This window comes from Camelus bactrianus, chromosome 26 (assembly GCF_048773025.1).
Source record: "Camelus bactrianus isolate YW-2024 breed Bactrian camel chromosome 26, ASM4877302v1, whole genome shotgun sequence".
Taxonomy (NCBI): Eukaryota; Metazoa; Chordata; class Mammalia; order Artiodactyla; family Camelidae; genus Camelus; species Camelus bactrianus.
The window spans coordinates 22,718,813-22,746,126 of record NC_133564.1 but is presented as its reverse complement, the minus strand read 5'-3'; the positions used below and the strand labels follow the sequence as shown (position 1 = coordinate 22,746,126).

General features: G+C 37.5%; 1 protein-coding gene across 7 annotated transcripts in view; it reads right to left on the bottom strand.

Annotated features, from left to right (window-relative positions):
* DLC1 (DLC1 Rho GTPase activating protein) overlaps positions 1 to 27,314 on the bottom strand; it is a 344,906-nt gene that overhangs the window by 43,580 nt on the left and 274,012 nt on the right. The window contains exon 6 of one of the 7 annotated variants that reach the window (XM_074353522.1): positions 23,150 to 23,268. The exons of 5 other annotated variants lie outside the window; for them this stretch is intronic. In XM_074353522.1, coding sequence (XP_074209623.1) covers positions 23,252 to 23,268 — 17 coding nt within the window. In that variant the 3' untranslated portion in view covers positions 23,150 to 23,251. Of the gene's footprint in view, positions 1 to 23,149; positions 23,269 to 26,814; positions 26,998 to 27,314 lie in introns of those variants that run through there. One more of the 7 variants, XM_074353521.1, reaches the window with a different exon arrangement.

Here is a 27,314-nt window from a genome sequence, read left to right as displayed (position 1 = left end):
CTCTTACTCAGCACGTGTTGAATCCGCTGTGTGCAGTCATAGCCAGTGTTTTCCAAACCACGGCCCATGGGCTATAACCCAATGCAGCTCCTGTAACTGGTAGAGTGGACTGTAGTCTGCAGAATTATAATCTCTCATGTTGAGAATCTGCATTTTTTTACGAGCCCTCAGGCGATTCTGATGCACTGTAATTTGAAGGCCCCTTATATAAAAGGAAGCCTCATTTTAAAAGATCACAAGTGACTGCAATACCTAAAATTTTTAAATACTCAGAATTGCGTGAAAATTTACTTTGGGGCTAATTGATGCTTTCTGCCTATTACCTCTGGGTAAACAAAACTACTAACAAAAACTCATTCATTCAACAAGTATATCCAGAGCATTTATTCACCATGTACCAAACACTGTTCCAGGCTCTGGAGATAAAGCAGTGAGCAAAAAAGATAAATTTCCCTTCCCTCTGGATTTACTTCCTAGTGGGGAAGATGCACAATAAGCAAAATAAGTAAGTGAAGTATATATAGTGTCTTAGATGGAGGTGTATAAAGCAGAGGAGGGGACACAAAACCTTAGAGCTAAGTCTGTTTTTAAATAGGGTTAAATACAAATGGGAAAATTTAGTCTCTTAATTATAGTTTAAAATGGACTGATTTCATAGCCATGTCTTAGATTACACACACAAGATTCTTTTTCACCCTACTTTTTCAAAAATAAAATAAAAATGCTCACTCCACCACTGACTCCCTAATTTACCCAAAGCAGAACTGGGCTCTGAAGAGTGGCATCTCAGGGGTGCATGGGGCTCCTCTACTTAACAGGTATTTCCAGGGCTTTGACCTGCTATAGCTGCTGGGGACACCGAGCTAAGCAAGGGCAGACCTGCCTCAGCCTGCTTAGAGTGTAAGTCTGCTGAGGAAACAACAGGGTCTTATGAAAAAGAGGTGCTGTGAAGGCCTGGGAAGTGGGGACCTGGCCTGGCCCAAGAAGACAAGAAGAGGGAACTTCCCTCTGAAGTCTGGGAGAACTGTCAAAATTCCCAGCGTTGCCAGCAAGGAGGAGTGTGATTCAGGGGAGGCTGGAAAAGTAAGGGCAAATTAATTCCCTGCAGGACTGTATTGAGGACTTTTTTTTAAAATCCTTAACAGCAATAAATAATGAGAAGCCATTTTAATCGAAGAAGGCATCCTTTGATCAGATGTGCATTTTGAAAATTTCTCTCAGGATGCAGTGGGTACTTCAAACTTAGAACATAGGAATATGACTATATCTCCTAAACACACAAACTTTGCTTATTTGTTAACAATCCAAACCTTAAAAATATTTGTAATCTAAGCATCTCCTCCAAAGTATATCAGTTCTCAGAATAAGCTCTTAATGTTTATTATTAGCTGGGTGAAATTGTGTTTTAACTGAATTAGGTTTCCGGGAGTCCTGATGTGCGCCTCCCCACTACCACTAAGTATTCATCTTTCCAGAATAAAACCTGCCAATCTTCTTGTTTCTTCTTGTCAAGCCTCATTCCTTTCTCTTTGATTATTGATGTTGTCTTCTCTGGATCTTCTCTAATTTCACTCCACTTCTCTGGAGGTTTGTGGGATGTGGGATGCTCATTGTCTAATAACACTAATAACTCCAGACACACTTTCCTTGGTGATGCATTGGTTTGCATTTGGCCTTCCCTGAATGTCATCATCTTCCTTTCTTTGGCTTATTGATACAGCCTGTCAAATCCCAAATTCCATTTTATAAATTCTACTCCCATTAGAAATGGACATACTACATTTTGAAGACTGCTACAGTGATAGAACAGTGGTTGAAAGTTGGACTTTTGAACAGGCCACTTACCAGCTGTGTGATGAACACACTGTTTAGCCTCCCAAACTTCAGTTTCTTCATCTTTGAAAAAAAAGGTTGAAATAATGCGTATCTCACGAGGTTTTTAATGAGGATTGAGTAAGATCATGCACATCAGTGCTTAGCACATAATAAGCACTTGATGAAGCTAGACATTATTATTATTATATATTACTAAGCCATATATATAACAAAGCCATGCAATTTGTATTTAAATAATCATCCAGGAGGAGATGAAAACAAAAACAAGACCTTGACTTCAACCTTTGTGAATCTGAGAAGCCTTTACAAACTGGGGGAAGGAAGAAGTGGGAAAGTCATTAAGAGTTAAACAAACAGTGATCCTTTACCAGATGAAATAGGGAACCCAGGACAGCGCAGAGTCCTTCTTCTCCATTTAATCTACAACTCATCACCTTCATTTGTCTGTCATAGGAAGATGCCATGAGACTGGGCTTGTTAGCTGACACATGACATGAGATTTGGGTACTGAAACACTGGAGTCTTAAGCAGCAGGGATTAATGTAGCCCATTTCCCCACCAGCTGTATACCATACTCTGAAACCCCTTCAATACATGAGATTTATTAAACAACAACAACAACAACAACAACAACAACAACCACCCTACAAATTACACCAGGTTTTGTTTCTTTTGTTGCTGCCCTTAATTATCTGTTCTCAATGGCAGGTTAAAACAAACAATGAAGAAAGATTTGCCCTGAGGACATCTGCTGCTTTTCACTTCCCTAGGCACTCTTCCGCAGTTCTGGAGCATCAACTTCGGGGAAGCTATTCACAGGGATAGCCACACCCTGTTCTCTACTTGACAGTCTTCACATTCAAGTGTCATACTACCAAGGCAAGAAAAAATCACATAGCCAACTCCTAAACTGCCTGACAGAAAGCTGAGTGACTTGAGTGGGTTACTCTCCGGTTCCTACTCTATTTTAACAAATGATATTAGATATCATTGCAATTGCCCAAGGGCACCCTCTTGCATTTTTCCTATTCTTTTTCCTATTAAAAAAAATAATAAAACTCAGGTGTCCGTAGGCACTCAGGCAGGTAATGCTGGCAAGGAAAAAAAGCTACGGTGGGGTGGTAAGAAGTGAGGAACCCAGGACCCCTCCAAGAGGGCAGTGCTACTGAGGCTCATTTGGCTGTTGGCTTGTGTTACAGCAACCCATTATTCTGGGTTTAAAGGTTTTTTTCAACAGCCCCTAGATTTCTAAATTTTTATACCACATGTCCCAATTTTTAGATGCTGGCAACCAATTAAAAAAAATTGAAACCCATTCCAAGTAATTTCAACTTTGGGCTTCATTTAGCCCTGTAGCAACTAGTTTAAGCCTTTGCTCCAGTGATATAAGCCAAGCAATCTCTTTGGAAATTTATTTCTCTCCCATAGGAACTAAAACACTCTTGTGCTTGGAGAATGTTGTAATGTAATTTGTGTTCAATGGAGCATTGTGAAATGAGTGCGGAAAATAGTTTATTTGTAATGTTCAAAGGAAATATGACAAACAGTAGAAAGTTGTGAAAATAATTTATAAACAGTATCCACTTCAGAGAAATAATTAAATTTGAAATTTAATGACTGGTCCTTAAAACATTTATTTATGGTTAATTTTCTGTGACCCAAGTCTGAGTTCTCCCACTGTCTAACCCTGGTATTTAGCCTTTTCAGAAATATTTGAAACTCAGATGCCAGGGATGTAGGATAGGGAAAGAGGAGAAAAAGAGAGGGTTTAGGAGCTGAAATAAATTAGCCTTCTTTTAATTCGACCTAGAATAGCTCTCATTCAGTCAGACCTTTTTTTAGACTACATATTTTGAACAACTAAAGTTTAAAATATGGAGAAGGTTACTTGGTCTATCAGTGACAGTTTTAGTTAAGAGGGGATAAGTCCCTTGTTCCTGCATAAATGTAATATAAATCTACTTTCTGGATAATCACTGAAGCCCCAAATATGAACCAGCCTGGCATAGAACTTTTATCATTTAACAAATATTTATTAAACCCTAGAAAAGCCAGTGTGCTGATGCAACAAAAATGAACAGTAATGACTAAGTCCTAGGATATCATGTACTGCATGGTGACTATAGTTAATAATACTGTACTACATATTTGAAAGTTGCTAAGAGAATAGATTTTGAAAGTTCTCACCACAAGAAAAAAAATTTTGCAATGATTTGTGGTGATAGATGTTAATCAGACTCATTGTGGTGATCATTTTGCAATATATACCTATACTGAATCATTACGTTTTACACCTAAAACTAATATAATGTTATATGTCCATTATATCCAAATTTTTAAAAACTTCAGTAAATGACAAAAAAAGAAAAAAAAAAGAACATAGAGGGCTTGGAGGAGAAAGCTCTTAGGTGAAAAGTCAAAACAGGTATGGTTCTGTGATAGTTCACTGGTGGGTTGGACATACTGAATTTTCAATCCTGATTTGAGAAATCAGTGGGCATTCTTTCCTAAGATAATTACTGTATTCACAGTAGATTCTCCTTTGAAAGGCTATTTCATTTAATAGCACAGGTAGTTGATCAGCCCAAGGCCTCACTGCTGAAAACAGCAGAGAAGTGACCCTGGGACACTAGTCAGTGCCTCTGCCGCCCCAATTTCCAGTGGATCTTCCATGAGGATTCTGATTTTTTCAAGAGGCCTCTGACAACATGAAGATCAAGCTAGGGAAAAGTAAAAATTGTGATTCTTTTTGAATCCACAAAAGAAACTGGGCTACTTCCTCACTGAATTCGCCAATTTTAATGGCATGCTTTTGATTCTTTATTCTGACATTTTCCTTGATTTAACAGGTTTTTTTTTTTTGAGCTTATAGCAAATAATTTATTGAAAGCTGAGGATGGACAACATTATTTTATAAGGACTGATAATATTTAATCTTTTGCTTTCTTATTATGTAAATTTTATGATTATAAAATACTTATAGCTAAAGTTTCAGAAATATGGAAAAGTATAAAGAAAAAATTAAACCTTCTTATAATCACACTACCAGAGGCAACTGCAGATGAATTACATTTTTATATCTTTCTTCCCAGTCTGTTTTTTAAGGACAGATACTTTATTGTACAAAATTGGGATCATAGTATATATTGTTTTGTAATATTTTATTTCACTTAATATACTTGAAGAATATGGCTTTTTATAGTTGCTCCATATTCTGTCTTATGGATACATAACAAATTAATCAACTAATGTTGAACTTTAGACTTTTCACCATTTTTTCTTTATTGAACATTATTGTATAATAAATTCTAAAGAACAAGAATGATAATTTCCTTGGGCATATTCACTTACTTTGAATTAAGAGGTCAAAGAGTATTAGAACATTTGATATGTACTTCCAGGCTGGCATCCAGAAATTTTTTTTTTTATCTATTCTACATTTTCACCAGTGTTTGAATTTCTTTTCACATTAAGTATTGCCAGCATTATAATTTCTGTTTCTATTGCTATTTAATTAGCAAAAATATATTATCTCATTATTATTCAAGTCTACACTTGTTTGAATACTAAACTGGATAATTTTTTATTATAGTAAAACATCCATAACATAAAATTTATTTTAACCATTTTTAAGTCCACAGGTCAATAGCATGAAGTACATTCACACTGTTGGGTAACTATGATCACTATCCATCTCCAGAGCTTTTCCATCTTCCCCAGCTGAAGCTCTGTATCTATTTAACAATAATTCCCCATTCTCCTCCATCCCAGTCCCTGGTAACCACCGTTCTACTTGTTGGCTCTAGGAACTTCATTATTCCATGCACCTTATGTAAGTGTAATCATACAGTATTTGTCCTATTGTGTCTGGTCCTTTGTTATATTGGTTGAATATTTTCATGTTTATTAACAGGTGGTAATTTTTAGGTAATTAGGTAATTTAATTCTATAGCTCTTCTTTTTGATGAAGCGTTTTGTCTTTTCTTAAACATATTAACTATCTGTCATTTATTATAAAAATATTTTTACTAGTTTGTTAATTGCCTTTTACGCTTATTTATGACATTAAAAAACTAACAAGATTAAAACAAAATTCAAAGATCTTACTTATTTGTTCTTTTTAATGATTAACTAGAAATTTACTTAAATAGTTTTCCCTATATGGTATGAAGCCAGAAATGCTAAGACACAAAATCAGTTTACAAAACAAGGTCATTTAATGGGTGGGATTTTTGCTTTATTTCTAGTTACAGGTTTCATTGTTTACTCAAAGAAATATTCTAGCTGTCTTATTTGATTTTCCTATCTCCTCTAGCATCACAAATAGATGCCTTTATGCCTCCATAAAGATCCACTGCAAAAGGCTGGCAGAGTCAGGGTATAAGTTGGAGACCCAGAGGTACTGAATTTTTGAGAAACTTTTTGATTTTCAAATTTTCCATATGTATGTATGTGAGTGTGTGCATATATATCTACTGATAAATAAATCTTGGAGCACCTAAGAGGTTTCTGGAACTAAGTCCAATGCCAAGATAGCCATTTTTTAGCCTTTCACCTTGTGGGCAAAAAATTATTTTTAGTATTGCTCTCTATCTCCTTGTTCAAAAGAGCCATTCATGTGGTTCCTTCTAAATTCTGACTTTTAAATCAGTATCATTTGAAAGCAATCTGCTCAAAGAAAATTCTCTACCATAGTTTTGAAAGTCTACATGAAATCACTCATAAGTTTGTTTTCACTAAGGACATGGTTTGTGTTCATTTGAGTTGTAATGTGTTGCTTTTCTTCATAGTAGATTTGGTCTTAGAATAAAAAATAGTATGGCATGGGTTTGGGCAACTGCCTGAAAAATAATAAACAGTTCTTTTTCTCAGCTGCTAACTACAGCATGTTGGCCATTACAGTGTTATTTCTGGAAACCCCTACACAGCTCCAGATCATTAACTTACTTTAATGGCCAACAGGAGAATGAAGCTGCAGTTAGTCGTCAAGCTTGGCTTTTCATGCATAACTAACTCAGTCAGTTATCTCTTATGGATTTAGTTGAACTAAGCTGTGCAGGAGGGAACTGCAAGGCAACAAATAAGGCATTTTTAAAAGTAGTCCTGGCAATAAGAATCACACATTGTGAAAGACTGACGTTTGAGGATGTGTCAGGAGATAACAGACATGACTGGATCACTCTTACACAAATATTCTACTGTTGGACAAACAGATTTTTCTATACTGATTATGGTCATCTTTTTGATGGGTTGACATAACAAACATAAAATAAAAAGCAAAATAAAAATTAGAAAAGCCCACTGAATTTCATAACAGAATTCTCCAGATCTGAATTAGAAAAATGAATCTGTGAGGGTCCTTAAGTCCACACATGGGTAGAACAAAGAATGCTGATCTAAATCATGTTCCTGACCTGGTCACAGGTACTATCTGTGGCCTTGAGCTGCTCACATAATAATATCTCTTGCTCTTTGGTTTATTTTTAAAATATATATATACACACATATATAATATATGATATCCAATGAATTATATATTACATACATTGTATATAAGTATGTATATTTTATTATGTAGACATAAAAATAGATATAATTTACACAGCAAAACAAGGATACTGAATCATTTAAGGATTTTTAAGTTGAATACACAATATAATTTGGAGCTGCATACTGTTATCACAGATAAGGAATTCAACTCTGAGAAGTTATGTAGCTTGCTTGATTTTTCTGCTAATAACAGGGAAGCAAGAACTTGAATCTGAGTCCCTCTGAAATGATAATCATGTCTAGGGCTTTAAAGTAAAACTAAGTGAACCTGGAGCAGGATTTCAGTTCTCCCCTTTCTTCAAATGTAAAATGAAGGGATTGGACCAGATGTTCTCTCAAGTCCCCTCAGCCACCTGCAGGCTCTAGTTTGTCCCGATTTACAGTGTAACACTGAATTTATATTCACATTCACTTCCTTGTATAGGGCTCTAATATATCCAACCTTAAAAATTCCACTAATTTTAAAAAAATGGTGGAAAAGAAGGAGCATCCAGTCAAGGCCATCAAGCCTCACACCAATTCAAAACAGAACACAGTGGCCCACTGAGTGTACTGCTGCAAATCCCAGGATGGCACAGGCTACGGTAGAACTCTTTTCCCTTGACAGCTGGTTTCTCATGTACCAAAGCAACATTTCTCAGAAATCCACAAGTAAAGCTTTTCTCCTCCCTGGACAACTCTCTTTACTATTACCGAGGCCTCACAAGGTATGTGGTGTGGTCCTTATACTTGCTCATGAAATTCAGACCATGCAGTTTGGTTTGGTAGAATTTCAAGGCTCTTCAACTCAAATGACCTTCTTAAAATCAAACTCTTCCTTTTCCTTTTTTTCTGTGTCACTGCTCTAATTTTCCAATTGTATTTTGATTTTAATCTTCCCACCCAGATTTTTAAACAGAGTGTTTCTATTTGTATGATTTCTTTCACACTTTTCATTAAGAGTAACTTTCCATTTTTCATACATTTAGTCTCTCTTCTAAATTTATTCTCCCTTCCAAGAAACAAATTATGATTATTATAAAAGAATATGAAACCACCATCCCCAAGTATTACTGATAGAACATTTTTTACCCATGCCTTTCCTCACAGCAACACAAACACTTTTAAAACAACTATCAAACTAATAAAAAGATGACAACATGTGTGCTGGCTGTCTTGTTTGTATGCACTACAACCTGCTACATCTGAGCCATTATCTGTATGGTGTGTAACAAAACTCTTCATTTGCACAGTGCTCTTAAATACAAATTTCATTTCCTATAACAGGAATTCCTATAGGAGTGAATATAGACAGTCAATAACTGAGCAAGATATTTTATTGTATTTTCTTCTAATCTTTTTCTTCTCTCATCTTCCTTCTACCCTCTCCCCCAATTTTTTTTTCTTTTATAGCCCAACTATTTTACATTCTGGAAAAGATGAAACTATGAAGGCAGTAAAAAGATCAGTAGTTGCCAGGGGTCCAGGGGTTAGGAGGGAGGGAGGAATGAATAGGTGCTATATATAAGAACTCTGGGGGCAGTAACACTACTCTGTATGATACTATAATGGTGTATACTTGTCATCATACATTTATCCAAACCCATGGAATGTACAACATCAAGAGTGAATCCTAACGTAAACTATGGACATTGGGTGATAATAATGTGACCCTGTAGATTCATCAACTGTACTAAATGTACCACTCTTGTTGGGGATGTTGATAAAGAGGGAGGCTATGCATGCGGGGGAAAGGTTGGGGTTATACGAGACATCTCTTAATCTATTTCTTAATTTCTCTGTAAACTTTCGTCTGTCAGAAAATATAAAGCTTATTAAAAATGTAACAGAGGCTTTAGGAGGACAAGGAATATCAAATTATAAGGTCAAACATAAGTGTTTTGCTGTCCTAGAAAGAATAAATATAGAGAACGGAGCAAAGATTCAATGTTTGAGTTCACAGTGACTGAGGATTTTTCAGAACTGATGAAAGACATGAATTCACATGTACAGGAAGCACAAAGTATACCAAGCAGAATAAATACAAAGAAATCTACACCTAGGCAGTTGCAGAATACTTTAAAAAGAAAAAAATCTCAAAGAAGCTAGAAAGAAAAGAGAGATCACCTGCAGAAAAATCACCTCAATTAGACTGATGCATACTTCACAACAGCAAAAATGCAAGCCAGAGGATATTGGAATATCTTCAAGTTGACAGTGAGAAACAGAGAGAGAAGATAACTTTGAACTATGTGCCCATAAAAACAAATTTTTAAGAAAGAAGGTGAAAGACATTTTCAGAAAAATAAGAACAGAAGAAGTTAACCACCAATACATCTTTACTAATGGAGATTTTGAAAGATGTACTTACAGAAAAGGGAAAATGACCTCAAAAGTGTGATGTTCAAGGAAGAAGGGAGAGCAAAAAAACTGGTAAAATGCAGGTAAGTTGGGGAAAAAAACTATCTACAGAAAATAGAAATGTTGATAACAGGTCTAATTTGTAGAGGTTAAAAAAAAAACTACAGAGACAACAGTAAGTCAGGAGGGAATAACTGGAGTAGAGTGTTCTAAGGTCCTTATATTTATTTTTTGAGTATGCATAACAAAATTTCAAGAATAATCTCTAAAAGAACAGAAATAGTGTGTTACTTCCAAACTAGTATAGGGAAAAACTGGAATGAGAAAGCAAAGAGATTTAAACGTTTTGAAGCAAAAAAGGCAAAGGATAAAGGCATAGGAGAGAGCAGGTCAAATGAAAAATACAAAATAAGGGGCATATATGTTCAAATAGATCAGTATTTATCAGTACTAATAATAAATATAAATGGTCTCAAGTTGCCACTTAAGAGCCAAAACTGATAGATTATTTTGTTCTCCAAAAAAAATAAATAAATAAAAACCTAGATATATATTGTTTACTTGAGCAATTAAAAAGATTGGGATATGGAAAGGCTGAAAGTAAAAGGATAGAAAATATACCAAGCAAATACTTGAGAAAAAAAATTAGAGTAGTTACATAAATAGAAATAAAAGGCTTTAATTCAAGAGGATTATAAACAGTGAAGAGAGTTACTACACAACACTAAAAAGCTCATTTAATAATGAAAATGAAATTATTATGAAGCTGTGGGCCCCTAGTAAAATAACCTCAAAATTTACAAAGCAAATATTGGTAGAATTAGAGGGTGAAACTGACAAATATCATGTAGGTGAGAGATTTTAACAGACTTCTCTGAATTCTGGATAGGCTGAGCAGACAAAAAAAGTAAAATAGAAAAGTTTTAATGACTATGTGTTATAGATGATCTGTACCCATCAATTAGAACATATACACTCTCAACCCTACAAGACCTGCAACCCTGTAAGACCAAACAAACAAAACAGAACAAAACCACTGATCATATACTAAACCATAAAGCAAATCTCAACACATTTTAAAGAAGTGGTATCATATCAAGCACTGTGGTGGTTTTAAAACATGTCACAAAGTCTTTTGCAGTCCTCTTATCAAATGATGGAATCAGTGTCCCCTCTCCTTGAACCCAAGTGGTCCTTGTAATGTTCAATGACTGGACTGTGGCACAAAAAACTGCTTTACTTCCAAGGTGGATTAGAGGTCCTGTAGCTTCAGCAAGTTTTCTTTGGACACTTGCTCATGCTGGAGTCTTCCATGTAAGAAGTTTCGCTATCCCAAGTCTCTGATGTGGAGCCTCCAAAAGGAAAGGCCAGAGAGAGACAGAGAGAGAGATGCCGGAGGAACTCCAGCTGTTTTAGCCCACAGCTGTTTTCAGTTTTCCCAGCCCAGGCACCAGTCATATGAAAGGAGAAGCCTTTGAGAGAGGCTAACTCCAGCTAACATTTGACTGCAACTGCCCAAGAGACCCTGAGGAATGCCACGGAATGCCTTGCCGAGTCCAGGCAATTCCCAGATCCACGAGGAAAATGCATAACCAACTACTGTTGTTTTATGTCCCTGTCTTGGGATAATTTCTTATACAGAAACAGATAACCGGAACAGTCACATTCTCTGATCAAAACACAATTAAGTTAGAAGTCAATAACAACAATATACATTTTAAATATTTTTACTTATAATTTTAAATATCTTATGATTCAAGAAGAAATTATACTGAAAAAATTTAAGTACTGAATGAAAGTGAAAGTAATGCATATTTAAACATGTGAAATACAGTGGAAACCAGTGTTTGATGAAATATATACGCTTAACTGTTTATATTAGCAAAGAAGAAAGGCTAAATATTAATTAAGTACCCAGCTCAGAAAAAGAACAAAATTAACTCAAAGAAAGCAAAACAAAGGAATTAATAAACAAAAGAGCAGTAATTAGTATAAATTAGAAGATATGAAAGGCAGGGAAAACAAATAATGAATAAACATATGGCAAAAGGCTTTGACTAGTTAGTAATAAAATAATGCAAATCAAGACCATAATTAGCTACCATTTTACATATGCTGTATTTACAATGAAAACGCATGACAATGCCAAGTGTTGTAAAGGTGAGAATCTATATATATTGCTGATTCAGCCTCTTAGGAAAACAATTTTACATTCATTTTAAAGCTGAGCACTGACTATGCTATGATCCAGTAATTCTGCTCTGAGGTTTGTACCCTAGAGAAACTTCTGCATCTGTGCATCTAGAAAACTCAAGAATGTTTACAGTTACATTATACTAGGAAGAACTGGAACTAATCTAAATGTCCATCAACTGGAGCGTGCATCCTTTAAAATGGCATATTTACACAGTGGAATATTACACAGAAGTGAAAATAAGTGAGCCATAGCTACATCAACAATATGGATAAATCTTTGAAACAATGTTGAGTGAAACAGCATCATTAAAAATAAAGTGCTTACATGGAAAAAAAATGATAAAATGTGAAGAGAATGATAAATTCAACATTCAGGATTGTGACAGCCTCTGGTGCAAGGCAGGGAGAAAAGACTAGGAAGAGTGCATGAGTAGCTTTAACGGGAAAGGTATTTCTACTTGTCAGTTAGGTTTTAGGCTAACAGTCGTTTTATTATTATGCTTTAAAATTTATATTCACATATATTTTCTTGTTGGTATTAAATATAATATCATTAAGATTTTAAAAGAGAAATAATGTTGGATAAAGTTTATTACAATCATAAGAAAATCAACTTAAGAGTCAGATCCAGATTTAAATCCTGAAGCTGGCATTTACTTGCTGCATTACCTTGGAAAAGTTACTTTATCTTCAAATCTTACTTTCCTCATCCATTACATGGCAATAATAATACCTCACTGGGTAGTTGTGAGGATTAAAATGGACTATGTTTATAAAGGGCTCAATATATACTTATGAACTTGGTAAGCAATAGGAACTAAAACTTTAACTCAAAATCTGTTTTGGGGGTGTGTGTGTTTCATCTGTTTAGGCTCTTCAAACACTAATATTTATAGCTGTATTGTATTACACTGCCATTTTACCTGTGTCTTAAAAAGATTCTTTCTCTTTTAATTATTGTACTAGTTATCTTCTGTTGCAGTGTTATTATTGAAAAGTTCCAGACCTAATGAACTAGTGATAATGAAAATAATAATCAGTAACTTTTTAATATCTGAATTTGTCATTCAAAGCAATTCCCATATCCGTCTTATTTCTTCCTTTTTTTCATTTATTTTCATTTGCATAATGAAAGCTAAATAATATTAATAATAACAATAATGAAAACAATAGTAATAGTAATTTTACTCAGTAAAGGGACATCTACTTTCCAACGTTATAGTTTACTCCTGTCACTTAGCATAAGACGTGAGTCTTCCATATTTATTTCTGTTCTATGTTTAAAAAAAAAAGTATGTCATATTGCTATTGCTCATGCTATTAGGATGTTTAAAGTCGGGAGGATAAAAGTCTAAGATAGGGTTATGAAAAGGTTTATAATATTCCTTAGCATAACATTCAGAGGGAAAAGCAAACCAGGATATTTAATCTGGAAGTGACAAGGCATTCTTGGTTAGTTTTGACTTAATCTGGTCCTGAGATAGCCCTGCTCCTAAATGGCACTTTGAAATCTACATGGAATTTAGAAAGAATGAAGGAACACTCACAAATGCGCTATAACTTTTAAATCTCTCTGGGATGATCAATCTAATGCTAGGCAAGATGAAGGCAAAGGGCTTTTATTAGCATCCTCCAAACAGTGTTAAATATGAATCAATCATCTCACAATTTATATATTTTTTTCTTTATTTCCGCGGTAGGGTGGGTTTGCATGTCTGTGTCATGACTTCAGTCAAAAAAAAAGGTTTTCCTCATGAGGCTATAATAGAAACTGAACATATCAGTTGTATCTCTGGGATTCTTCCTCAGAACTAAGCTTTTAAATAACAATCTCAGTCTCCTGGGGGAGTGAGAGATCTAACCAAAAATGCTGACCTAAATAAATCTCCAGTGCAGAACAGAAGAAAGGCAAATTTAGGGAAGTTAAATTAGTATGCGTGGCTTTCCTTTTCCCTTTTCAAAATGAATTGAGTGCTTCTCTGTACTAACAGCTTTGTGACCCAGATTGTTCTGTCCCAGCAGCTTTTATTCCCTCCAACACCAACCTTACATTTTAAAATCCAAACAAGAAGTTCTTTCATGCTGATTTTCATGCTGACAATGCTTAACCTGTGGATACTCCACAGTTAGGGAGAAGCAGGGGCCCTAACCTGGAAGTTACATGTGTGAAGGAGCAGGTCTACTGCAACTGAGGCTAAGGGTTAAATGGTGTTTGCCAGGAGGATGTCAGGGATGTAATACACCTGATTGATTTTGGTTTCTAGGCCACTAACAGCCAAGCAGGGACTATAGGGAGAAACTTCAACTAAATTCTGAGTGTGTGTGTGTGTGTGTGTGTGTGTACACTGGTGCTTGTGATACATAAATGGGGCATGAACATGCTAGTACTTCTTCATAGAGGGCTTAAGAGATTTTTTTCCTAAAGACTTCAGCCTAACCTTCTAGCCTTGATGTGCTCACTTCTCACTCTTCCAGACATTTTCTGGACAGCAAACACCCAGTTGATCAGTAATAGGGTGGATAATACTTTTTTTTTTGATACTGATCGGAAATCTCGCAGCAGAAACAAAATACTAAAGGCACAGTCTTAACTCCTAGTCTCCTGACAAAGCTGAACTCAAGCAAAGTTTCAAAGCCCCTCCATTCGCACTTGTTCAAATCACACCCAAGAATCAAGCTGTTTTTCCTAACTTCTTGCCCATATATGAACCTATTATTTTCGTTTAATTTCCCTGAAATTTCAAAACAGCGCGACTAAGCTGCCCCATTATAGTCTGAGCTTAATAATTGCCTCACTTCCTGCTCTCAGAGCTAGCTCTGAAACAGTCTCTTTCTTTCCTAGGGACAAACTTTCTGACTCCACTTCTCTCGCTCCCTAGCCCTTTGTTGAGGCCATGCCCCCCTCACTGTCAGTTCATCACATCTTCATATTTGTTCTCTCTTTATTGGCTCCTCACCTTATTCTACACAGTCTGGTCCAGGTCCTGCCTGGTTCTGTGCAGACCCACCTGCAGTTCACTCTTCCCAGACAAACAAAGACAACATTAATGTTTCTCAAGGGCTCTTTTATAGTTGAGATTTTTTCCTGCATCTTCCAGAAAGGCGAAAAGATCTGTAAACCTGGCCAGCCTTACCACCAGTCGGAAGAACATCTGTACAGAGGAGGGAATGAGATATAAAAAAACTGATATCCCAACTGCCAGGGGCTGGAGTAAAACAGGAGACTGTGAGACCAAAGGCTCCATTAACTGTCACCAGGGTCATTGGGCCTCTTATTTGCACTTGTAGGGGGAAGGCGTTGCCTAAATGAATTACTCTCAGAGTCCGAGACTGAGACTTCACGCTGCTGGTAACCACAGCACTTGTCTGTAGAACTCTTCTGAAGGATGCAGCAGGCATTTCCCAAGATCTGTCAGCTCTGGGCCAGGATTTAATCAGCCATTTGTCTCTGAAGGATGTAATACTGCCCATAAAACTAACACCACCTAAATGTCTTTTGTAGTTTAGGTGTGTGTGTGTGTGTGTGTGTGTGTGTGAACATACATCCATCCCCCAACCCTCTTAGCAGCTTAAGGGAAACGTATAGGAAAGACAGGACTATGCGTTGGGTTGGGGGAGGCTCTATGACTTCTTTTATTACTCGTCATCTATTTCTAACAACCATTTTTTATTAGAAGAAGTTTAATGAGTGTTTTCTTTTAAAATTCATCTCACCCTAAATGTAATCAAGGAGTCATAACCAAGGAGCACAAACACAGAAGAAGAACTGTAATGGCTTGCCCAGCAGGCCCAATTATTCCTTTAAAGGTATATTTCTTTATTCTAGTTGCACTCGGCAGTGATTGAGAGGATGGTGGTTAGTAATAAGGGTTTCATTGTCTCTTCTTCCCCTTTGCCCGCACTCCAATTGCTCACTCCATGGCACTTTACACACCCTCTGGAGGATCCCCGGTGTGGAAGCCTGGTCATGTGCTCTTTGGTACAAACACGAGACTGGGAGACACAGGACCAGCTGGCTGTAAAAGAAAGGAGCTGGGGATGGCTTTAATATCCTGTTAGACAGACGCATGACAGATTAGCGGGGAACTCCTTCCTTCTCAGGAAACCAGGCCTCTGGCTATAGCTTTGTAAGAGCTCCGTCTTAGATCTTTATAAACACTTTCGCCCTGAACTTTAAAGGACCCATGCTTTTCAGCAATAGTTTAATGCCCATGAAACAAAAACTCAGATAAAGGGTTCAAGCATAAAATCGTATTGAAGGGTCTGATTTCTCAAGATGCTTTCTACACACTCAGACTTCATGTCCACAAAAAGATTGCAACAGTGAACTTTTTCATCAGAGAAAATACCAGCCTTAAAAATGCTCAAGCCTCTGTATGTGATTTTGAATCGCGATTGTTTTAATGAAATACAATTTGCTCCTTTAGGGACGGGTTATAGTCAAGGCCCTCCGTTAAGAGTCCTGGAGAAGAGATGTTTAAAGATGGAGCAAGGCAGTTGGAACGTGATAACTAGGGTTACAGGGATTGGAACCAGATGCTTATGAAACATCTGAGGAAGATGAATTGTACAGAAGGGAATGTGAACCCTGTGTAAAGATCTGTGGGCATATGTCTGAAAAAAGTGGACACAAAAGAAGACTTGAATACATAAACGAAGCACATGATATTTACTTGGGAAGACAATATTTATATGTTGGTTCTCCTTTAATTAATCCATCAATTTAGTGAAGTACCAATAAAAACAAGAGTACGTTTTAAGAATAATGATCACTAATACGTATTGCGTTCTATGTCCCATACTTTCTGAGTATTTTCATCTCTTAAATAGTTTAATCCCTCAATAATCTTATGATTATTCATTTCCTCATTATATAAATGAGGAATTTAGGCAGAGTTTAAGCAACCTGCTTAAGGTCACACAGCCAGTCAGCAGCAGAACCGACATTTAAACCAAACTCTAGAGCTTAAGCATCATCTGTACTTTCAAGTCAATGGAATTGAATAGTGAGTCTAGAAATTGACTTAAATAGAGGATTTAGATAACTTTACTAAATGTAGCACTGCATAACAGAAGGAGGAGGATGATCATTCAATACCTAAAATTGAAAATCGAGGCACCTAAGTAGACATGTGGAAACAAAGTTGAACCCTAGCCCACTTTTTACCCTAAAGCATTTTTCAAATGTATCAAGGATTTAAAAATGTAAAACGAAAAGAAAACTATCTGAAGAAAATCCAGGTGACTGGATAATAGGAGTTGGGGGAAGACAATTTTACGTTTTATACTATTGTGCATTTATTGTCTATTAAAATTAATCCTTTTAAAAGAGAAAGAAAAGAAAGTGGTAGGACTACTCATGAGGGGGTGTGTGTGTGTGTGTGTGTGTGCGCGAATTAATGCTAGTGCTATTCAGACCTGTTCCTGAAGGAACAGATCTCTGGAGGTTTCCTCTACCCAGAAAGATGTGGCTATCTTGTGTCTATTTCTATGTGATGTTACAGATGGTTCACTTTTTCTCCTTTTTAATTAAATGAACAGTATGAACTTTTGAGAGACGGTGCTAGAATTTGAGGCATGCTTTGCAGAAGTTCAGCACCTGTAAAAAGTGGCCATTATGCCAGATTTTGTGAAGTTTACATCTTGATCCGTAAGATGTGTTGTGAAATGGCAGATAGTAAGTAGTAAGGCACTGTTAACCCTGGTTGACAAGTTTGTGTGCTTTTTCTGAGAGGCACATATCATTCCCTTGGGTTCATTTGCAGGTTTTTGGATAGAATACAATAATTCTGAGTTTATAAATATGTACCCCAAAAAATGATTTAAAATATTTGATGGGTTCCAATGATATCTAAAAAAACTTTAATAAAGCATCTTTGTTTAGTGAAGTTACAGATCAGTAAAGGAAGCAACGGTTTTAATTTTTATAAAATATGGGGTCAACTATGAAAAATAAGTTGAACCATTCCCAGGCAAACATCAGTTTTTAGCAATATGATTGATTATAAGCTTTAATATGAAATGAATGTTGTATTTTCATTATGCCTAAGAAATGGCTGTATGCAACCACCTGGGACTTCATCAATTATCTGAAAAGCTGCTGCCATTTTTGCCGTGGGGAACTAGCTAGTGAGAGGAATTTGTTTTAAGCTTACGACAATAATAAGGCTTAGTAACTATTTTGGGCACTGCTCACTCTTAGGCATATTCCTTTCCAGTCTGTTGCCTCTGTACATTTTCCCTCTCCTGGGAATATTCTGTTATCTGCTTTAAAATGTATTATTTATTACACAGTTACATATATCTAGTGTGGAAAAAATACACAGTACAAATGATTAAGAAAAAAATAGAGAAACCACTTTATCTTCCATCAAGAAATAAGCACTATTAATATTTTGATATGTAGATGAGAGAACTCTATTATATAAATCATTTCCTTTTGAAAATGGAAAAAAAAACCTTATAATACATGTTCACATTTAGAAAATCAAATATAGAATTGAGTGAACTTAAAAGTGAAACCCCTCCATCTATTAAGGTAGCTAGTGTGATTATTCAAATCATTTTCTATGCAATTACTAGTATATTTTACATATTCTGCATATACCAATATAAACACTATTTTTTTGTTCACAAATTTCTGTTAACTGTTCTACAACTTGCTTTTAAAAATATACATACAATGTACACATCTTCATGTTAACGTATACAGATATACCCAATTTCTTTTAAAGTTTGTATAGAATTCTGTTAGATGGCTATATCCTAATTAACTAGCCCTCTATTGATGAACATCCACAATGTGCCGTGTCTGCTTTTTAACCGCTACAGCCCTGCTTCAGTGATGGTGCGTATAGCTTTGCAAGATGAGCACATGACAAAACCACCGCCTCCAAAAAACAAACGAAAAGAAAAAGAGACTATATGGTTGGACATCAACATTTTTAGCCTTAGAATATTAAATACTATAATTATAATGGATGTCCTAGTTTATCATTTATTTAGGTTTTAAACTTTTAATGTGCTTACGTTATAGAAAAAGCATGTTTCCCAGAACCAGATATTTTCAAAGCCTCGGGAAGTACCCTAAAATATTGAGATAAATGCTGTTCATTAAAAAAAAAAGTTAAACAGTCTAATATTTTTTAATAAGTTTCCCTCTATTTTAAATTATATTGTCTACTGGACTAACTTGTAATTTAAAGTCCCTCATTACAACTTTGTTGCAAACCTTACTACTTTAGGGTTCCCCCATATTTGAGATCTCCTACTAAATAATACTTATTGATGAAAACACAATAAAGATATCATTTAATAGTTCACATGAGGAATAAAAGAACCTAGGGCCACAGGTCAGTAGTCACTTATCTGAATATATTAACTATAAGCCAAAAGCCTATAAAATGGAATTTCAAACCTCCTAACTAGTTTTTGTTTGATAAAATTGAAACATTTTTGAATAGATTAAATGGAGAGTAATCCTGTTTAATTTTTCATTTTGACTCCTAATTTTAAAGATTTTTTAAAAGTAATGTGCTCTCTAGATTTATCTGGAATATGGCATCCTTCCTTTTTTGACTTTTCAAATTCGGGAAAATGTAATAATTTACGCTCCTGTTGTTTTGCCTCAATCAACCCAGCAGCTATAGTATTCAAGATGAATAATCTCTACAATGCAGTACTATTCTTTTCTACTGGAAAGTTCGTCTCTATTAATACATTGTTCAGCTCACTGGTAACCAACTGCTCCAACCCTTACCTCAAGCTGTGTCTTAGAGCAACTTCCTACCGTCAATATGATGCCCAAAAGGCCATCCTGAAGGATCTAAGTTACAGTCACACAAAGGATATTGAGTCCATCGTTTTGTTTTGTTCTGAACTTCTTCCCGCTGTGCCAAATGATTACAAGGTTACGAGGTTAAAGTGCTGGGTGCACTAGCTGCTTTTTATATCTGAGCTCTAACTTTGCCTTACATTGTTCTTTTGCCCTGTGACACGCCCTGAGGAAAACTCTTCTCTTCCTTCCCACCAGAGCCTAGAGAAACGCATCGAGTTTCTTCTGTCAGAAATTCTGACCCGAGTCACTGGTGGGTTATGTACTCTCACACTTCCTAACCCTTCCTTCCAGGGCTTTATCATAGTTGTTGGTTTGGAGAAGGAAAGGGTGGGTTCCTACATTTATAAACTCTAGAATAAGAGATTATAAAGAGTCCAAATGTCCCTGTATCTGATCTGGTTAAGGAGAATGTTTGCAACTCAAAAGTCAGAGATTTTAGGCAAAAGGCTTGCTGAGAGAGCATCCCTGGGTAGGATGCAGCCAGCATGTAATAACTACTCCAAGATCTGCTCAGGAGCAACCTGATGCCTCTGCCCCTTTGAAAGTGAAAACCTGGCTGGAGTCAATGTATATTTTCAGAGAATACATTAGGGAGAGAAAGAATAGCTACCTCCTATTACCTTTGTGAGGGAGTAACTTTTTTTTTTTTTTTTTTTTTCAGGTAGGAAGGTTAAACTAAAACGCCAGGATTAACTGCAGTGACTAGAATTTGATTCCTAGACAGGAAGTGTAAACAATTATGTGAACAATGTGCATGCAGAACCTTCAGACTGATTTACTGGGAGCTCTGTGGGACTTGTCATGCATGTCGCTCCGACCTTGCAAACTCAATGACCTAAGTCAGAAGAGGCAGGGTGCTTGTCCTCACTGTAATTTACAAGTCAGGTGTGATCACCCACTGCAACTGTCTTTCTGTGTTTTTGGTAGAAACCATGAAGTAAGTTTGCAACCCTCTGAACCTTAAGAACTCGGAGACCTTAAGACTCTTTGGGGGTGCAAAAGAAAAAAATAAAAACTTACATGTAATTTGAGGAGGTGGGGTTAGAGAAAGTGCAAGCATGGAAGTGAAACTGAGCCTGGAGGAGTCGGGAAAAGAAAATCACCACTGAGAAGAACATGTGTTTTTGCAAGAGAGCCGGAGAGTATTAGTTGGCTCCAGAGGGAACAATAGGAATAAGTTGAATAATTAAAAAACAAAAACAAATCAAGGGGGCAATGAGTAGAGGTAATTTAGCATTTGAAAAATTACAAAGCACTAGTAATCACCACATAGCTATTTATTGGCTTCTAAATCATAGGCTAACTGAGCTTAATCTAGGCAGGCTGAGCGAAGAAAGGTCAGACTGTCTGCCTTCACAAAAATAGTAAGTATATTACAGGGGCTGTGATCTAAAGGGGCAACTTCAAAAATGCCATGCTGAGCTCTAGAATCTAAATGTGTGACACTGTGACTAAATTTGATCTAAATGTAAGTCCTTGGAGATTCTCTGGTATACTTCTCACACTCTAAGTAGAAATTTAGCTCTTAGAATTTTCACTACATTTGGATCACAGTGATATTCTTTTTCCTTTCCCACTGGACCAATTCACATTTTTCCTCTCAATTTTTGTTTATCACACGTAATACTTGATAACAAAAATGAATTTTTTAAAAAGAAAATCTCTTACCAGTTTAGTTTATCCATTAGTTTATAGCAGTAGAATTCTTTGAAACTAGATAGCATGGGAATATTTCAGGGTTTGGAACTTGTGCATATAAACCAGCTGGGCTTTGTTTAAAATTTTAAAGCCTTCAAATATTTCACTGAAAGAAACCCAAGATATCTTTTTTTATAGATGTCAAGAGGTCACATTTTTATTGGTTCATCTGTATGTCACATAGAAAGTCTGCAATATTTTTAACCATAGTGGGTCTCTAGGTTCCCTGCCTAATCACCCTATATCATCAAGAGGGGTTAATTGTGAGTGTAATTTTTGTTAAAATATAGTACTTATTTACAGGAGCCACATTTAGTCAGACTTGTTCATCTTTCTGTTAAAAGGAATGCTATAAACACAAGAAGCAAACTTTTACACAGCACTTGCTCTTTACGGAGTAACCAGGTGACATTTCAATTTAGAAACAGTTGTGCTGAAATAATTTGCATATCTGGGAGAAATTCAGGGTTATTCAGCTATACCTTTCCCCTAACTTCTTTATTCTCAGTGAAAGGAAAGAGGAACATGGTTGTCAGACAGGGGTGGTGAGGTTCTGGGATAGATAAGAGAGGGGGAAATGGATCCCATAGTATCAGGCAGTTCTTCCCCAGGGCAAACAGCATCTTAGGGGGTATCTGTGAAGCCTGATGATCATTTCCACAGAGAAATTTGGAACATTCTGCAGGAAGGGACATATGTGCTTATTTTCAGCTATAGCCCTGCTTCTCTTCCAGTGCTTTCTGTAAGGTTCTGCACTTAGTCTTGATTGCCAGTTCCTGTTCACAACCAACACACACACACACCCCTCTCTGTCTGTCTGTCTCACGTTTCTTTGATATCTCTGTATCACAGGGCAATGATTAGCTTCATTTTATGAAAGCATGAGATGAATCCAGGGTCACCTAGCATTGTCAACAGAAATAGGACCAGCATTTGAGAGTCAGACAAAGCATGAGCACCCTGCCTGGGATGAGAGGTGCCACTTCTGGGAACCAGAGCTATATTCATATAAACAGCTGCAGAATCTAGCAAGGAAATTTATGTAATTAGCAAAGCAGGCAGAGATAGGATTTTTGGCTTCAGATTCAAATTCCACTTCATGATTCCAAGGTGGAGAGCATTTTGTTATCTACCCACGTGGGACTGATTTCCCTCTTAGGCCTCTAAATCAAATACCAGTACTGTGGCAGCAGACCAAGAAACTATAAGAGATCAAGGCAGAAAATTCTCACGCGTCCACTCCCCAAAGCTTTGGGTTCACAGTTGCTAAGTGAAATTCTAACAAGGGAAGCAAAGCCGGGCATTTCATACTATTCCCCTTTTTAGGCAGAGGTGTCAGCCACCACAGAGGCCCAGGACTGGGCCACTTAGAATGACTCTCAAGCAGTGCCCTTCATCAAGGGATTGGGATATAACTGTGCATTCTTGCTTTGAGATCTTTCTATGGTGGAAGAAGGGACTTGGTTGGCTCTCCTTGTTCTGTGCCCTGACATGAAGCCTCAGAAATCCTCTCCCTTGCTTGAGGCACCATGTCATTCAACATCCCCTCTTTTGTTTATTTATTGCGCAACCTATAGGTGTATCACTTCAATTATAAACCCAGACAGGGGCTTTCCCCTCCCCATCCCCCCATCCCCCATTGCCTAATAACTTTCCTTGGGTGAGCTGGCATTGGTCCTATGGAACAGATCCCACACAGGTCCACCACCTCTCCAGGCGGCATCCAGGGCAACGTTTGCCTCCCTCCTAGAGCTCTTGATAGCTGAGCAGATGCATGGTCCTTGGAATGTTCTTTCAATGGGTGTGTGAATCTGAAGGGCAAACAGCACAGAGGAAGATAGGAGGAGATGAGGGAAGGAGTGGAAATCTACCAAGAAAAGGGGATGGGGGAGGGCCACAAGCATTGTAGCACCAGCTTTAAGCCATAAACCTTTGAGTCATAAAGAATAACTCTGATGAGTGGACCGAACGCTGTTTGACTCAGAGAGTATTTTAGTACCTGTCCCAGCTTGATTTGAAATCCTGACACGTTTCCCGTCACCTGCACGTGGCTTTCCCGAGGTGCTGCCCTCCTGGATTGGAGGCTCGGGGGTCCCGTCTCCATTTCACAGCACTCAGAGGGAGAGGGCCCTGGACGTGTCTCCCTACTTGCTACCTCTCTTCCTCTCTCTCTTACTTGGCATCTGTTACACCTCCAGAATGATTTGGCTTTGAAACCACAGAAAGCTTACTGCATGCTAATGCTCAGCTAAAAGAGAGGACTTTTCCCAGGGAGGGGAGAGGAACAGGTAATGGCTGTCAATGCCCTTCCCTGTCTTGGGGAAATACTATGTGGAGGAGGAGGTGGTGATTAGGATGGATTTGGGGTGTTGGCAGTGGGGGAGATAAACTTATAAAAGATTATTCTATATCTAACCTAACCTAATCTACTCTCCTCACCTTCAAGTTACCACCTATGTGCATGTGAAACAGAACTGAAACCTTGATGGATACATTTATTCACAACAGTAGCATAAATGGCTACAACAACAAAGGTAAAATTCTAAGCAGTTCTGAACGTGAGTGAAAGAATGGCAGGGATCTTTTAGGATAATCTGTGGGAGCTTTTCCAAAGAAAAGTCCTCATTCTGACCCTAAATTATCCCATACCCATCCCTCTTCTGGAGTAAGACTGAGTGGTTTATGTGCCTCTGTCACTGATGGAAATGTATCACATCCCTTAGAACAGTCCCTGGCCGGTATCCCTTCTGAGTTATAGAACATACAGAACGTATGGAACGACGGAGTGGACCGATGGCTAGGAGACTTGTTCTTCATGTAAAAGGTCCATAAATCACTACTTGTAGTATTTATAGGCTGAAGGGACAAACTATTTCACTCTGATATGTACAGTTATTAAAATACAGGTAGATGCTTTTGTGATGAATAAATTCATTTCAAAGAGCACTAAATTTATAGCAGCTTTTTTGGTACCGTATCTCAACCAACATGAAATAAAAGGAAAGGTAACATTCTGCAGGTATTTACACAAGTTTTTTCCTTTAATAAAGAATGTATAACTGAAAGGTTACAAACCACGACTAAAGAGTGCCTGCCTGGATAACAGAGACTTGATAAAACAAGCATGGTAGTTACTGTTACAGGAACAGCTTTGCTGCTTAGTAGAAACACCATAAGAAGGAGTTCAGGAAAAGATAAACAAGTGTAGGGCCCTGGAAGAGGAACTCTAACAATTTCAGAGATTGAAGAGAATCAAAGTAAAAGGAGTTATTGTCTGGCAGTTAAATGGTGGTAGACTATAGTTTTAAACAGCTGGGTTTGGGGATTCTTATATGCTAATCAAGATGGCAGAAAAGCTCTCCGAAGTCATTGTCTGCACTGGTGTATGAGGTTGACACCATGTAGCCTCCCTCAGACTGAGCCTCACTAAGTCATAAAACATATTACTTGGCCAGTAGTCAGCTCAGGTCCATCCTTTTATAATATTGCCACATTTACTTAATATAAGTTAAAACTGCAATATAGCACAAATATTAATTCATACCTTTATACACATTTTACTTGCATTCTGTTAGTATTAGATTGCTTGAGTGGTGAATTGTGTGATTAGCTGATCAACTTTGGGAGAAAGGAACATAATTCACTTAGTGTTCAGCATTGCCTGCAAGACTTCCCAGGAAGTGCCCAGGACCAAGAAATGATTTTGAAAATGGATGGTAAGCTCCTTATTCTAAGATTGGCAGACATTAAGGTGGAGGAAGAGTGGCTCCTCCAATCTCATTTGAGGGACTGAATGAAGTTCCTGCGGCAGCACTAGTTGGGGTAGTTCTGCCCCTGGTGTGTGTGTGGAGTAGGGTGGGAAGGTCATAGGTGGTCGTGCATTGTGGTGGGTGAAATGGCGGGAAGCAGAGGAAAGGTACTTACTGCTTCTAGAACAAGGTGGCTAAAGAGATTCTGTAGGCAGTTTGGGAGGAAAGAGATAGTAAGATCAAGATGGTACTCATGGCCCAGTGCGGTGAGGTATCAATCAAAGCAATCGGCTAGTCGCTGGGCAATATGACCTGATCTCTTCCCTTGGTTTCCTGGCATCTTTGTGACATCTCACCTCCTGATGTTCCCTTTGAAGACTTTCTGTGGCTTTGACTTTAAGCTGACCTTATCCATATGAAAATATTAACTAGGGACCATAAGTATGGGACACAGTATGGGACTTGGTCTAAAAACGTCACCCCTCTGGAGCTAGAAAGGCATACTCCAAGAAGACACTCATCTTTATACACCAGGGGAAAATCTTTCTGTAATAACCCAGAGACTTCTCCTTCAGAGCTTTTGTAAATGTTCTGCACAGAAACTGTTGATTGTGTTGAACCAGGATTAAAGTTGTCTGTCAGCTTGCATAATTCAGTGGAATAACCTGCAAAATTGTATGAGTAAAAAAGGAGCTACTATGATTGTGAAATTAAATCTGAATCAGAAGAGATTGAATCTGGATTTTCCACTCTCTGGTGGGTTTTGCTGTATTTTGGGAGCACAAGTCCATGTGTATATGATCGCCCTGGACATCAGTAAAGGAGATCACCATCAGAACAGGTGAGTTGCAGAATGGAGACATATGTGGCTCTGGGATTGGTTCTCAAGTTATTTTCTGTTTGTCGTTGGATTGTCAGATAAAATGCAGGATGCCTAGTGGCACTGGAATCTCAGACCTATATCAAGTAATTTTTTTAGTATAAGTATCACCCATCTGATAGTTGAGATATACTTATACTTAAAAAAAAAAACCTCATTATTTATCTGAAATCCAAATTTCATTGGGTGTTTGGTACTTTCATTTGCTAGATCTAGCAACCTTAATTTATCCTGTGGTCTTGATGGATTCTCAATGTTAAGTTAAAAAAGTAGATTAAAGAGAGATAAGTGGCCTCATTCAGGGGGGGATAAGTAGGCAAAGAATTTGAAGTGGTTTGGGCATGATGCACTGAAAGGATGGCTGCTAGGTAAATGGACTGAGCAGCAGTATTTCCATATTTCCAGACAGATTCTGACCTTGTCACAAAGTGCTCCAGTTCTGAGCACTTAGTTTCAACAGCCAGCTAGTGGTCTCTACTTGAATGTTCTGTTGGCACCTCTGACACAGTGCTGTTAGTTGTGAAGGTGGACGCGTGGCCAGGATTTCTGTTTGCCATGGCTCTTTTGGAAAGAAAGATTTGGCTTGGGTCCCTGAAACTTAAACTTACTTCAGCCACATTTTCCTGAAGAGTATAGCCAAAGCAGTGCAGGCTCCAATTAAAACATTAGCCTCCACACCTCCATGGATTCTCCTACCCTAGTGAAATGAGCTGACCACACATGAGTGGCAGTGATTCTCTTTCCACTCAGTCTTGTGGCCTTGACCAGAAGTAGGGCGAGTGGCCTCCTTGGGTCCATTTCCTTAAGCACACATCGTTACACTGGCTCACCTGGGTCACTCAGATGGTAAGACGAGTCCAGAAGGCAAATCCAAGAAAGTGTTTAATCCGGGTCCACTGCTATTACGCCCCCTAGAGGTATAGCCAGATACAATGTCACTAATTATGACACTGAGTCAGGGCAATTTCCTTAGAGGTGGGAAGGGGGCTGTAGAGGGTGGGAAGGAGTTATATTTCTGTATCTTAGAGTGGATGGCCAAAGAACACATTCTCAATTAAACTGACCATCTTTCCCCTTAGTCTTTCCTAAATGGCATGATATCATGCAAGTCACACAGGCTCAGATCCCTCCCATCTTTTTTGACCACCTACCCTTGCATGTTATTCTCTTCCCGCATAGCTGGTAAGTTATGAAGACCAACACATTTGACTTCTGCAGTGCATGTCCC